Genomic DNA, 12,545 nt, shown 5'->3' with positions numbered 1-12,545 from the left:
ATAAAAGCAATAGTAATTTTACAATGAATTATTAGTTGCATGGTGTTAAGAAAATCACAAAATGCAGCAAATTTTGCTTCTGATTAAGTGAGAACTATGTGGTTTTAACTAATAGGGAGAGAATATCCCAACATGGAGAATTAATTACTTTTTGCACAATAAAAAGGTAAAATTTGATAATATATATATATTTTTTCTAAAAGCTATTATTTTTCCTTCCTTGCTACTAAATATTTTGTTTACTTGCATTGACACATAATGAGATGAAATTAATTTTTCATTACTATTGCCTTCTCTTGTAGCCTTCCCCCCAAAAAAACCCTCATTTATAACTATTGTTCATCATATTTGGGCTATAATTTTTTCATTATTTTGTTTATTTTATATTCTATGATGGGTGAATACTATGTCAGACACATGTTTGAGAAGTGTTCGAGTCGTGTACATGTCTGACACTATATTGAATAATTTTTTGAAGTGTCCATGCATTATAACCTGATTTAAACTTAGAACAATCAAGATTTAGTCAAGAAAAGACATTTCCTAACTCCCGTCGGATTGTTTTTCCGCTTAATAGGATTCTTTCCGTATTGATTGACCAACCGATAAATAATTAAAAAAAAATATATTCTTTCTTCCCTTAATGAAATGAGCAAAATAGATACACCTTTTTCAATTTCCTCTACTTATTGTTTCTCTCATGGCTCTAGAAATCAGTTTAGCAGTTAGCAAAGATTGTGATTGCTGATGAGATAAAGTGGAAAAAAGAAAAGATATTTATTTTAAAAATCCAAATAAATAATAGAAAATTTTATGGGGCTTGTAGGGGAGTTATGGTTTTCTTATGACCTTTTAGAAAGAAAGATATAGTGATGAGAGTAATAAATGCAATTTCCAAGTAAGGATGAAAATAGTGAGAAAAATGGGGACATAATAGAGATTTGGCTCATAAAAGTTGGGGTCAAAAGTGGAAAATTAACATCAGTCAAGCAGTCAATCGGCTACCAAGATAAGAATCCCACAAACATGTGTGGGATTTAAATCTGGCTACAATATATGTTTATCTCGGACCATGGGGATTAATAACGTGCCTTACAAAAAAAATTATAAACAGCCAACGAAGTTGGATTATTATGGATAGTACACTACATATTTATCCCTAGGGTTGAACACAGAATGTGGCCCGTTATTCTCCCCACAAGAACCATCAACCGACTCAAAATCATCTCCACTCAACCATACATCATAATTTGATGAGTCATCAAATTCAAATGATGCACACACTCCTCACCACTTTCCTCATTACCTTCGTCACCACTATTTTCTTGCTCTATCTCATCATCCTCCATATTATACCCATAGTCTCTAACCCAAAGTCAAATAAGTGATCACTGACTTCATCACCCCTCTCCATGACTATCCCCTTCACTCGTCAACCTGCCCATCACCAGCATAACTATTCACTATCTTGAAAACCTCATCTAATTCAGGACTATCCCTTTTCCTTTTTGAACATTTGTTTGAATTTGCGGTTCAACAATAGGGTTTGAGGAACCAATTTGATCATTTTGTGACATCTACAACACTCTAATGTAAACAGTCTATTATTTGGACCATACCTATTAGTGAATGCAACGATTCTAGTTTGATAATTTAGTTACTTTAATTTGTTCAAATGAAGTCTGTAAAATCTTTTGGACTCCATGTAACCTAATTTCTCCCCAAGTATATCTAAGTACTTAACATAGACTTTAAATACATCTATAAAATCAAAATTACTTATAGTCCCCCTATATTCTGGCCTAGGACTATGTAAAACTAAACCCCATACATAATAACGGTAACAAAGGGTTCATTCTAAAAAAATATAGGGAAAAGACAAAAAAAAAAAAAATTTAAAATACAGTCATGTATACCACAACAAATTCATAATCATATATACAAAAGCCTTAAAAATAGTATTTTGCCAAAAACAACAGTAGAAATATTTTAGAAAAAATAGTACAAGTATTAATTGAAAAAACAACAGATTCTAGCGTAAATTAAAAAAATAAAAAAAAAGCTACAAAATTGACCACATGCTTCATAAAATAACAAAAGGGACCACATGCTTCGGAAAATAAACAACAAAAAGAGACCATGCGCAACACAAAAATTTACATAAATAGTTTTCTAAATCCACACGACCCCACAAAATCGTTTTCTTGGCAACAGAACAAAGATTTCTCGTACAGTGAGTATTAAAGCAGAACTACTTACCATATTTCTCGTACTTGGGATTTGGAAAGTCCACGAGCACCTGATGCCTCAAACTCATCCTCCTTTAACAACTGTTTACTCTAGATAGCGTCTTCTTCAGTTTCTTCCACAATATTGCTGGAGATTGACGAGATTTTGGAGTGATGGGTGTTGATTTGGGGGAATTAGGGAGGAAGGGGGAAATTATAGAGTCTACTTATTTTTAGGGTGTAAATGTTTGGGTCAAGGCCAAGACGCGGTCATTTGACTCATCAGATCGTTGAGACTAATGACACATGATTTCTCATGTACAGCTGCCGTTTAATTTAACATCCAAGGACCACTTTTATTAATTTTCTAGGATTTTAGGGTAACTAAAAGTGTCAAGTCGTAAAGCCTGGGACTAAAAATGGAAATAATCCTATCTAGTAGGATCAAAAGTGTCATTTTACCTACATCGAACTATTCAGTATTCGATTGAAATTGTTAGACAAAAGCTCATTTGAATTCGATTTTTTAAACTTAAACAACCAAACTTGAAAAAGAAATCGTTCCGTAAGTCAAGCTCTATTCAATTAGTGCAGAAATATTAAAATAGACTTAGAAGTATCAAATTATTCGAACTCGACTCATTTTTTCTCTAATTAAAACTCGTTTGAATTTGATTAGATCAATACTCAAATTAAATTTAAATACAAATTTTAAAATTTGATAATATTTTTAATAAATTTGCATAATAATATATTCAAGTCGATTCAAATTATTTAGGAGCATAATTACCATTGCACCAACAACTTATTGTTCATGTCTATATTATATTATAGTCATTATATAGAAAGTTTACTTACTAATATATTGGCAAAATCTCCCTTTTCCAGCTCTGCTAACATAAGCCTTTCCCGCTAACTTGAGCCCCCCAGGCAGTTAAACCCCACATCACACCCACCATGCCTGCCGCCCTCAAATTCACCAATCTCACTATCCTACACCCCCACAAACCCTACAATTTTCTTAACAATTTCTCCTCCTCCACTGCCTCCACCGCCGGATCGGCAAGAATTCTCCGGCTAAAGTACTCCGCGGGTTGGTCGGGTAGGACAACCCCGTATGCGCCCGCCGCGCACCGTAGAATCACTTCCCAGATTCTCGGTGGCCGGAAACCGCATCACTTTTCATCCGAATCTGGAAACAGAAGGGAGGGGATTCAGTGCTTCTGCAATTCAAAGACTAATTCCGATACTAAAATGTGTGCCACTGTCAATCGCAAGGTCGATAATCAATCTAACGTGTCGCCGCCGCCGGACTACCACGAAAAATCACCGTTGCATCCGCCGAAATTGCTCACATTGCCAACGATATTGACAATTGGACGCGTCGCTGCGGTGCCGCTCCTTGTCGGCAGTATGTATTTAATTTTCGTACTTCTTGATATTTTATTTTTTTCTATGGGTTTGTTGAGTTGTTCTATATGAATATGGATAAGAAGGCGATGGTGGTGCAGTTTAACTGGGAGTTGTATCATGTGCAGATGATTAAGCACAACGTGAGAATTGGCTGATTAATTGTAGTTCGATCTGATAATTTTTAATTTTGTATGGTCAGATGTCCTTAATTTGATTTTATGCATGCATTGTTTTCGTGCTTTCGCTGGCCATTTTTAGTGGTTGTGAATTTGTTAAATTGACATTTTACTTTCTCCTTAATAGCCTTTTATGTTCATAGCTGGTGGGGACCTGTTGCTACAACTAGTATTTTCATTTCGGCAGCCTTCACGGATTGGCTTGACGGATACCTTGCTAGAAAGGTGCCGTCTTTGAAGCTCTAAACTTCTAGGAATCATCTGATAACGCTTCTCCACATTTTCTTGCTTACACTTTCATGTTTCATTTTTGAAGTAACAGATGAATTTGGGAACTCCATTTGGTGCATTTTTGGATCCAGTGGCTGATAAGGTAACATGGACATACTTGATGCACTTGATTTGGGATATTTGTTTCCACAAAGCCATATAGATAAAAAAATATGTTGACATAATTCTATCATATGATGATATTGTGGCAAAAAAATAAGTGACATTGTATAGATCTAAATTTGCATTTTTAAGAAAAAGATTGGTAAAATTTTTCAGTGGTATCTAAGAATCTAAAATTTGAACTCAAGTGGTGCTCTCCTTGATTCGATAGCGACTAAAATTCTTTCTCTTTGAAATAATCCCGTACCCATTCTTTTGAAGGATGAATCTTTTCTTGGAAAGATCAAACAATTGTTGTGCAGTTACTGCTAGTGTATCTTTATGTGGTGTTTCTTTCTTTTTTCAAATGGATGCAGCTTATGGTTGCTGCCACCTTGATCTTATTGTCTACTAGACCTCTTGAGGCTGGTATGTTTCTGCAAACACCATGGTTACTGGCTGTGCCCGCAATTGCTATAATTGGTAGAGAGGTAAGTGGCTAATTATTTGTTTCCTATTGATTCTTATTGATTCAGTATCTGAGTGCTGGTTATTGCAATTTGAAGAAATCTTTTAGGTCAACCAATATTCTGATGCGGAGAGGATTTTTTATAAAATAGCAGTAATTGCAGTCTTTGCGCCCGTCCATATGCCATATGGATAGTGTTTTTCATCTAGTGGTGCATCATCCCATTGAACGGAAAATGTGATTTGTCGATGCTTAAAGCTGACCTTTCCTGCTGCAATTAACATTCATTTGTAATTGCCCCACTTACCTAAAGAATGTTGTTAACGGAATCGTTGAAGGGAGTCTAAAAGGAGAATTTAATCCTTCTGTTTCGGGATGGAGTATGCCTGTATGGGCTACCATATATTTCCTCCTGTGAGGAGGCACCAAAGGGATCAAAAGAGACTTTCCATGTATTTGGGAGTGGTAAGATACTAAGATGCAAACAAACAGAAGGCACTACAAAGGCAATTTCTACAGAGAAAGAACCATAGCAAATTTTAATTAAGTCCAGAATGCTTTTCTATATAACTTTAATGAGATTAGAAAACACTCAGCTGATTGTGTGCAATATAAACTCCAAACTCCAAAAATAATTAAAAGACCATTTTCAGCTGCTGTTGGCAGAGATGATAAAACGTCGGTGGTATTTGTTACATTAATATGTTTTGTGGTTAGTTAATGAAGAAAGTTCCTACTCTAGTCAGGTTTCTGAACAGGTTATGACCTTTCGAACTTGTCAATCTGGCATTATGCTTGCCTACTTGCTTATTGATGAATTACAAGAAACTTATATGTTCCAGACTTTTAGATAAATCTTCCTGCAACATATTCAAAAGGAATTTGTGGGGGCTGATGTGAGTTGCCAGAGGTCTGGTGGGTTGGCTGGCTCTAATAGAGAGCCATGCAACTACTAAAGATGTTCTGCACGGTTGGATTGGTTGTCCTGAAACTAATACAATCTGGTCAAGTTGGTGCTTTCTTCACAACATATGTTGGATATGATTTTGGTTTATTACATGCGGGCACAAGTCTTGACTGTCTAATACTTATCTATTTGTAGATAACTATGTCTGCAGTTAGGGAATGGGCTGCTTCTCAGGACAGAAAGCTTCTAGAGGTTTGGACATCAGCTACAAATCACTACTGATCACAATTATATTTTCTAACTGGTGCTTTCATGGATTCCATGAGCTGATACAATGGGAATTACTTTCTCTAGCTCGCTAACTCACTCACTCTTGCAGGCTGTTGCAGTTAATAATTTGGGGAAATGGAAAACTGCCACACAGATGCTTGCATTAACCATCCTCTTGGCTGCCAGAGATGGCAGGTTTGTTTCTTGTTCCCTCTTATATTTTCAGCATAGACGAATTTGAGTTTATGCAACATATATTTTATATTTTTTTTTTATTATTTTCTGATGCTTGTAACTTTCCCTCTCTCTGCAGTCTGGTAGTGGCAGGAACTCTTGCTTATTCTGGGGTACTGTTGCTCTACATTTCAGCATGGCTTGCGTTGTGGTCATTGGTTGTGTATGTGAGAAAGATATGGAAAGTGCTGCTGAGGTAGTAACTCCAAACTATCAGTTTTATCTTGATTCCTACCCATAATATAGCACAAAGGAGGACTTTGCTATGTGGAGAAGAGGCCTTCCTAGGGATGGACGAGACAATTGCTCTATCTGTTCAAGATTCTTTTAAGGTAGTAGTAACTTCTATCCTATGATGATTTTATGGCCTCCAAATGCAAGAAGATATTGGAGGAAATAAAGGTGCTGCTCCTGTGATCTTCCATCACCTGTCTTCCTTTGGCAGTTGAATTGTTGTGGATAAACATCGGTGCAGATGATGTCCATTATTGGTTGCTTGATTAAGCAGCTTCTACGTTGTAAACATGTTATGAGCGATGGCTGATTAGTTAGGCTAGGAAGACCGGTTATTAATTGTTTGAAATGTGAAACAGAAGAACACATCATTTTCCATTCTTTGAATTAATTAATACCATAATTGGTGTGACAAAAATCATGATGTATGGCCATTACTTCACAGGGTAATCAATAAGAGTGATTTAGCAAATTATTTATAGATGGGGCAGCCACAACCTCCTACCCCCTCTCCACACACATCCACACGGACAGAGACCAGCAAAACAAGCTTTTCTTTCAAGCAAAACCCCCAGATTTGCTAAATGCTATCTGGATGATCACCAGTGTATATATAAAAGGAACCCCAAAGCCTATGCAGAAACAAAACTGAAACATACCAAAAGAATCAGTCAGTATTCTCATTTTCTGACCCTGTAATTTTCTTCAGTTTCATATGCCAGTCAGCACAAAAAGTTCTAACAAAGATATTCAACTCGGCATCTTTCTGGCATAATCATTAACATTATCAAGTCTGGTGAGATGCCCAAAAGGCAGCTCTATATATCTACTTATATGTCTTTCCCATTTGTATTGCCGGAAATCGGCCAAAGAACAGATTTTATGAGAAGCCATATTACGTATTGACATCTCCCGGAGTAACCCCACCTCCTTTTATTGAAAGAAGTCGGCCCCGGGAGAAACTGCGGCTGATCAAATGGGAGTCTAAGAAAAGAACTATAACTGTGATGTCATCATGAAAGTGCCGCCTCACTCCTCTATCAATTTTTTTGAGGTCCGAATATCTCATTTCTCTCTTCTTTGCTGCTTCATGAAGTGCAGCTTTCACCAGTTTTCTGGCAATTCCCTGAAAGAAAAGGGAAAATATTTTTATTCAAGGACAATAACAGCTTACTACAATGACTACAAACATATAGATTGACATATACTGTGAGGCCCATGCATCAGTCTTTTATAATTTCTTTTTTTATCATAACTAATTAATCAATATCTTACTTTTAGACTGTTTGTTATCTAATTCATTCACCCCATGGCCAAACACTCCGAGTTCATTAAAAATTTCAGTAGTATCAAAAGAATAGATTTACAAATAAACCATATCAAAAACAGCATATACGAGTGCCGGAGGGGGAGTGGGGCAGGGTTTGCCGGGGAATGACCAGAGTAGCAGAGGAGAATCTTACATTACGTGGGGAGTTGTGGACAAGTTCAACTGCCTGTTCATTGCTAAGGTGTTCCCATAGCCCATCTGAAGCAAATATAAGAAACTGATCCTCTGGATAAAGTTTATGAACAAGAATTGACGGCTCAGCCAAAAGGATTGGTTTCTGGAAAGGTTCTGGCAGTCTGAATTTTGGTAACAGAGGCACTCTATTGAACTCTGCTTTCTTCAAGTAAGCATCACCAATCGATCTTGAAACCTGAGATGGAAAATTAGCAAACATAAATGGACAGAAGTTAAACACCACATTTTGTATTTGCAAGGAAAAAGCTTTTTGGTAAGAATTTCTTATTAACTACAACGCTTAATTTCATTACAGTAAGATAAGATTCACTTTCACCGCAAAAAATTTCCAAGTGTAAGAAACTTTGTCTCAGCTAGACTGTGTAGTACTTGAGTTTGACAGTTAAAAGGAGCAACTTGAAATGCAAATGATTTCATAAAATTTGCTCTGCAATAGGTCATCATTAATACACCTAACCAGACTTTGTACCTCAACCTTTAGTTAATTTGATGATAAAAAGTTCACTTTGTCCTAAGGACATATTCCAGCAAAAAATATGAGAGAGAGAGAGAGGGACCTACATTGTGCGGCTCCAATCAAATCCAAGGGAAAAAAGACAAATCCTTTTCTTTATGGAGATGCCTTATTTTTATACGAACTAGAGAAATGCAATATGCCACACAAAAGACAGCAAAATGATATTGGAACAACAAGAAGTCACCTGAATAAGACCCTTCACGCGCCAAACCTTGTGCTTTAAAACAACAATCTGGGGATCCTCAGGATGCAACAAGTGCAACTCATCCCGAATAGATTCCAAATTTGCATTGTGTTCAGCAGATAATTGGACGGCTTCGATCTGTTTGTTGGCCTTTTCCAGTCTTCCTAGCACCACCCTGGAATCTCCAGCATTTGCAATGTACAACACTCCACCGCATATAACGCCCACCAGACAACATGACCCCACAGAAGCAATTTGTGGTCTCAATTCCCATTGCTTTTTAACCATAGAAAGAAATTCTTCCTCTGTCGCCAAATATGCGTTTTTTATAACATCAGCTGACATTTCATTATTTGCTGACGTAAATTCTGCATCACGAATAGCTGCGTGAGTAAACATGTGCATTAGCAAGCATAAAATTTCCAAATATGACCTTGTTAGACGGCAGACCTAGACGCTTATCTCTAGTTCAAGTCATTTTAAATATGAGAATCCTTCTGTTCAGCACGATATGATCAAAGATTCGTCTAACAACCGCAATCTACTTCTCCCAGCGGACCAATTACCAAACTTAGCTTTTACATTTAAATTTTATTCAAATAAAATACATCTGTGTCTACACTCATGGGTTTAGTTAACACTCTATACCCCGCCCCAACTAACATTATCCCAATTACTAAATTTTTCCTTATAAAAAGCAACATAAATCTCAATCTGATATTAAGAAAGAATCTAATAACAATTATTCAAGGTGTATTTATGTTATCTCTAATATACTCTTTCTCCAAAATTTGACCCCTGGTTCTCACTTCTATAACTGTCCTCTTGTTCAATGAAGTCCATAGAAATTAGCTGTCCAATTCAAGCAGAATAAGTGTGGCTGACCTAAGGTGCAGAAACATAAACAAAATTCCTATGGTAAATGGAAAAGAAAGTTGAGGACGTTGCGACCAGAGACAATGTACATGAGCTACTCAATCCAATACATGTCCGAACATAGAAAACTATCCAAATTCAAACTAATCACACAATGTATCAAGAATGGGACTGAAAGAAGGAATAAATTATGTCGCATGAGGGAGAAGCATACTCTTAATATTTTCGAAAAGTTTATTGTTTATAAACCGCGAAGCTTCTGGACCAGCATGCCCATCGTAAATTCCGACAAATGTTCCTCGAGGGCCCGACTCAATGGAGCTCATTGACCCTGACTCAAGCTGGCTTTGATCTTCCAATACATTATTTGCTTGAATTACTGCCATTGAAAATTCGCCATGAATATGACGTCCTATATCTTTGTACCACAACAAACCATCCACTCGCCCGCTAAGATCACCTCCTCTATTACTGCAATTTTCGCTTTGACTCTCCCTCAATGGTCTCCAACAAGGTGCTATAAACTTTCTCCATGTATTGCTCACCATTGCCTCAATATATGATTTACCACAAAATGAATGGTTTTTTCTTTTTGCACTAAACTGAACCCTCAATGGCAATTTGCAGAAACTCACAGTTACACCAAATTTCCCCAAAACTCCAAACAGCAGTTTTCAATCCTCCTTCATCTATATCTTGAAAACCCTCATCAAATTCCCAACCTTTTTATGCAGTCAGCAAACAAATGCAGGCACCATCAATCTGTAGATAAAAAAAGAAAAATAAAGCCCATTAAAGAGAATGCATTGTTCATCAACAACATAACGTACAGCTCACAAATTGTATCCAAATCCAATTAAAAAACAAAAAGAAGATTGAAATAATTATTACCTACAATCAGGGCCTTTCAATCGTGGGAACAATTGAAGAAACCCTTTTCAAAATGCTGAATCACAGCGCCAAAAATCGTTTCTTTTTCCTTAATAATGTCACGAGGGATGGATCAAGACAGAAAAATCAAGAGGAAGAGAGAAAGAACAATGGCCCTTTTGATTTGATGCAGATATAAAGAACATACAATAAATTACTGGTACAGAATATATAACAAATTCCAATGGGCTCTCTTTGTTGGCTGGTTTCTGGGTTGGGTTTTTAGGGATTTCATTCAGCAATTTATTTGCATTTATAGGAATTTCTTTCCATAGATGGGGGATTAGGGGGTTCTGACTTTGACCAAGAACAAACCACAAACCACCATTTTAGGCAACTTTCTCTCATCAATTTCCCTTCATTTATTTACTAATAAATAATTAATCATTAGAATTAATATGTATATATATATGCATATATATTCCTTTCTTTATCAACAATCTTGTCATTCGAAGACAATATAAAATATGCTTTTGCTTCTGTTTTGAAGACACTATAAGACATTAATCTCATACATACAAAATATCGACAACATGAACTTAATATCTTTTGATAGTGAGAAAAATATGTTGGTATATATCTTTTTTTTTTTTTGGGATAAATTACAACGAATTTTGATGGCATAATTATGAATATTCTCTTATTGTTTGAAAAATTATAAATACACTAATGTTTGATAAAATTATGCAATTCTTGAATGATAAGTATTAGTAATTTTTCAAATAACAAGGGGATTTTCGTAATTATATCAAACATATAAGAGGTCTTGCAATTTATTATTTTTTTAAAAATAAAAAAATATTACTTTTGCTTATGGGCCGTATATACATCACGTAAACTTAGCTGCTTATCATTCACTAATATAGTATAAGATATTGATCTTACAAACACAACTAATAGTACGGCTGCAACGCGTTTTTGGCGTAAGAAAATTATGTGTAATACGTTTTTACATTAAAAAAGAAAAAACCATAGTTTTTATATATGCTGCTTATCATTCCAACAGATAAGTCATTCATCTTATAAATAAAAATTTTACACCTTTTTTTTTTAATATAAAACACTGCACATATAATATATGTTGCTTATCATTTCACAACAAGACATTCATCTTATAATTAAAATAAGGGGTAATTACATTTATTCCCATCATTTATAATTTGTTTACGTAAATTATTCTTATTTTTTACATAATTACATAAACTACTCATAACAGTCGAACAACAAGATAGTTTGATAATGATATATATATATATATATATATATATATAATTATCAAAAAGCATGAGTGATTTGTGTAAATGGTGTTGATATTTTTTATGAGTGTATATGTAATTATCCAAAACAAAAAAATAATTTGTGTAAACATACCGTAAGTTAGGGACTGTAAATGTAATTATTCTTAAAAATAAGTATGCGTTGCAAACCTTTTTGTATTAGAAATATAAGTATGATATTTAAAAGGAAAAGAATAAAACGATGATGCAAAATAGTAAAAGACGCGTGCGCATGTAAAATATACATATATAGATATACATATCATGTTTTATGTAAAGGATTAAAGAAGAAAATTTTAACTACTTGTTCCATATTATAGACGATATTAGATTTAGCAATTGGTAAACATAAAAAAAGATATTTAAATACAATAATACATTCATTTTATAAGCTATTAATGTTGTGTATATGCGACATAATCAATATTCCAAGATATTGTCCACTCTAACTTCATATGAGCGTCGCGATTTTATTTTAAAAAAGACACCTTATTAAGAAGATGAGATATTAAAACTTATAAATCACTCAAGTTTCTTATCGGCTATTTCGGAATGCAATGCAAAATCAACTAATTTTAAGTTTAGATGTTTCATAATTATGACTTGAAGCGCTATGCATGCAAGTTTTTCAAACCATAGAGATTCATTTTAATGAGCCCTACAAAGTTATGACAAAGTAAATTATGTAAATTTATGTGGGCCTTTTGGATGGATAGCAACAAAGAACTTGATTCGGGTCGAAATAGCCAGCTAAGCAATGACCTCGAACAGGCAGGGTCCTCATCCACTTAATCTAGAGCTTAAGATTGACTCAACAACTTGTTAAGATAGCCTTTAACTATAACTTTTCAATGAATAAGTTAGTTTGTATGAAGTTATAATGAGATTGAAAAGCAATAACTCATAGTTATAAATACATATACCTGTCTTGTG

General features: G+C 35.0%; 2 protein-coding genes across 4 annotated transcripts; one reads left to right on the top strand and one right to left on the bottom strand.

The window, feature by feature from the left end:
* LOC105161122 (CDP-diacylglycerol--glycerol-3-phosphate 3-phosphatidyltransferase 2) lies at window positions 3,111-6,707 on the top strand. Of its 2 annotated transcripts, XM_011078711.2 has the most exons (7): window positions 3,114-3,639; window positions 3,945-4,042; window positions 4,140-4,190; window positions 4,567-4,680; window positions 5,761-5,817; window positions 5,945-6,030; window positions 6,149-6,707. In XM_011078711.2, the coding sequence occupies exons 1-7, from the start codon at window positions 3,186-3,188 to the stop codon at window positions 6,267-6,269; spliced, it is 981 nt and encodes a 326-aa protein (XP_011077013.1). In that variant the 5' UTR covers window positions 3,114-3,185; the 3' UTR covers window positions 6,270-6,707. The 2 variants fall into 2 exon arrangements, with proteins under 2 accessions (XP_020548987.1, XP_011077013.1); XM_020693328.1 differs by lacking the exon at window positions 6,149-6,707 and having other exon boundaries at window positions 3,111-3,639; window positions 5,761-5,869.
* LOC105161123 (probable protein phosphatase 2C 38) lies at window positions 6,839-10,626 on the bottom strand. 2 transcript variants are annotated; one of them, XM_011078712.2, is made up of 5 exons: window positions 10,297-10,626; window positions 9,620-10,167; window positions 8,530-8,912; window positions 7,767-8,003; window positions 6,839-7,429 (listed from the first exon to the last, which is right to left on the bottom strand). In XM_011078712.2, the coding sequence occupies exons 2-5, from the start codon at window positions 9,951-9,953 to the stop codon at window positions 7,199-7,201; spliced, it is 1,185 nt and encodes a 394-aa protein (XP_011077014.1). In that variant the 5' UTR covers window positions 9,954-10,167; window positions 10,297-10,626; the 3' UTR covers window positions 6,839-7,198. The 2 variants fall into 2 exon arrangements, with proteins under 2 accessions (XP_011077014.1, XP_011077015.1); XM_011078713.2 differs by having other exon boundaries at window positions 8,530-8,897; window positions 10,297-10,622.

Source organism: Sesamum indicum, linkage group LG4 (assembly GCF_000512975.1).
Source record: "Sesamum indicum cultivar Zhongzhi No. 13 linkage group LG4, S_indicum_v1.0, whole genome shotgun sequence".
In the NCBI taxonomy this organism is placed as follows: Eukaryota; Viridiplantae; Streptophyta; class Magnoliopsida; order Lamiales; family Pedaliaceae; genus Sesamum; species Sesamum indicum.
Note: the sequence above shows the minus strand (reverse complement) of the source record. Positions and strands in the feature narration are given on the sequence as shown.

Bases quoted from the DNA above. Each gene is read 5' to 3' on its own strand.
- LOC105161123 (XM_011078712.2), bottom strand. From the start codon at position 9,953: ATGGTGAGCAATACATGGAGAAAGTTTATAGCACCTTGTTGGAGACCA. The intron at 8,004-8,529 runs GTGACTTCTTGT...TTTCCATCTCAG, and splicing joins GCGTGAAGGGTCTTATTCAG to GTTTCAAGATCGATTGGTGA. The intron at 7,430-7,766 runs GTAAGATTCTCC...CTTTTCTTTCAG, and splicing joins TCCACAACTCCCCACGTAAT to GGAATTGCCAGAAAACTGGT.
- LOC105161122 (XM_011078711.2), top strand. From the start codon at position 3,186: ATGCCTGCCGCCCTCAAATTCACCAATCTCACTATCCTACACCCCCAC. The intron at 4,191-4,566 runs GTAACATGGACA...AAATGGATGCAG, and splicing joins TGGATCCAGTGGCTGATAAG to CTTATGGTTGCTGCCACCTT. The intron at 4,681-5,760 runs GTAAGTGGCTAA...ATCTATTTGTAG, and splicing joins TTGCTATAATTGGTAGAGAG to ATAACTATGTCTGCAGTTAG.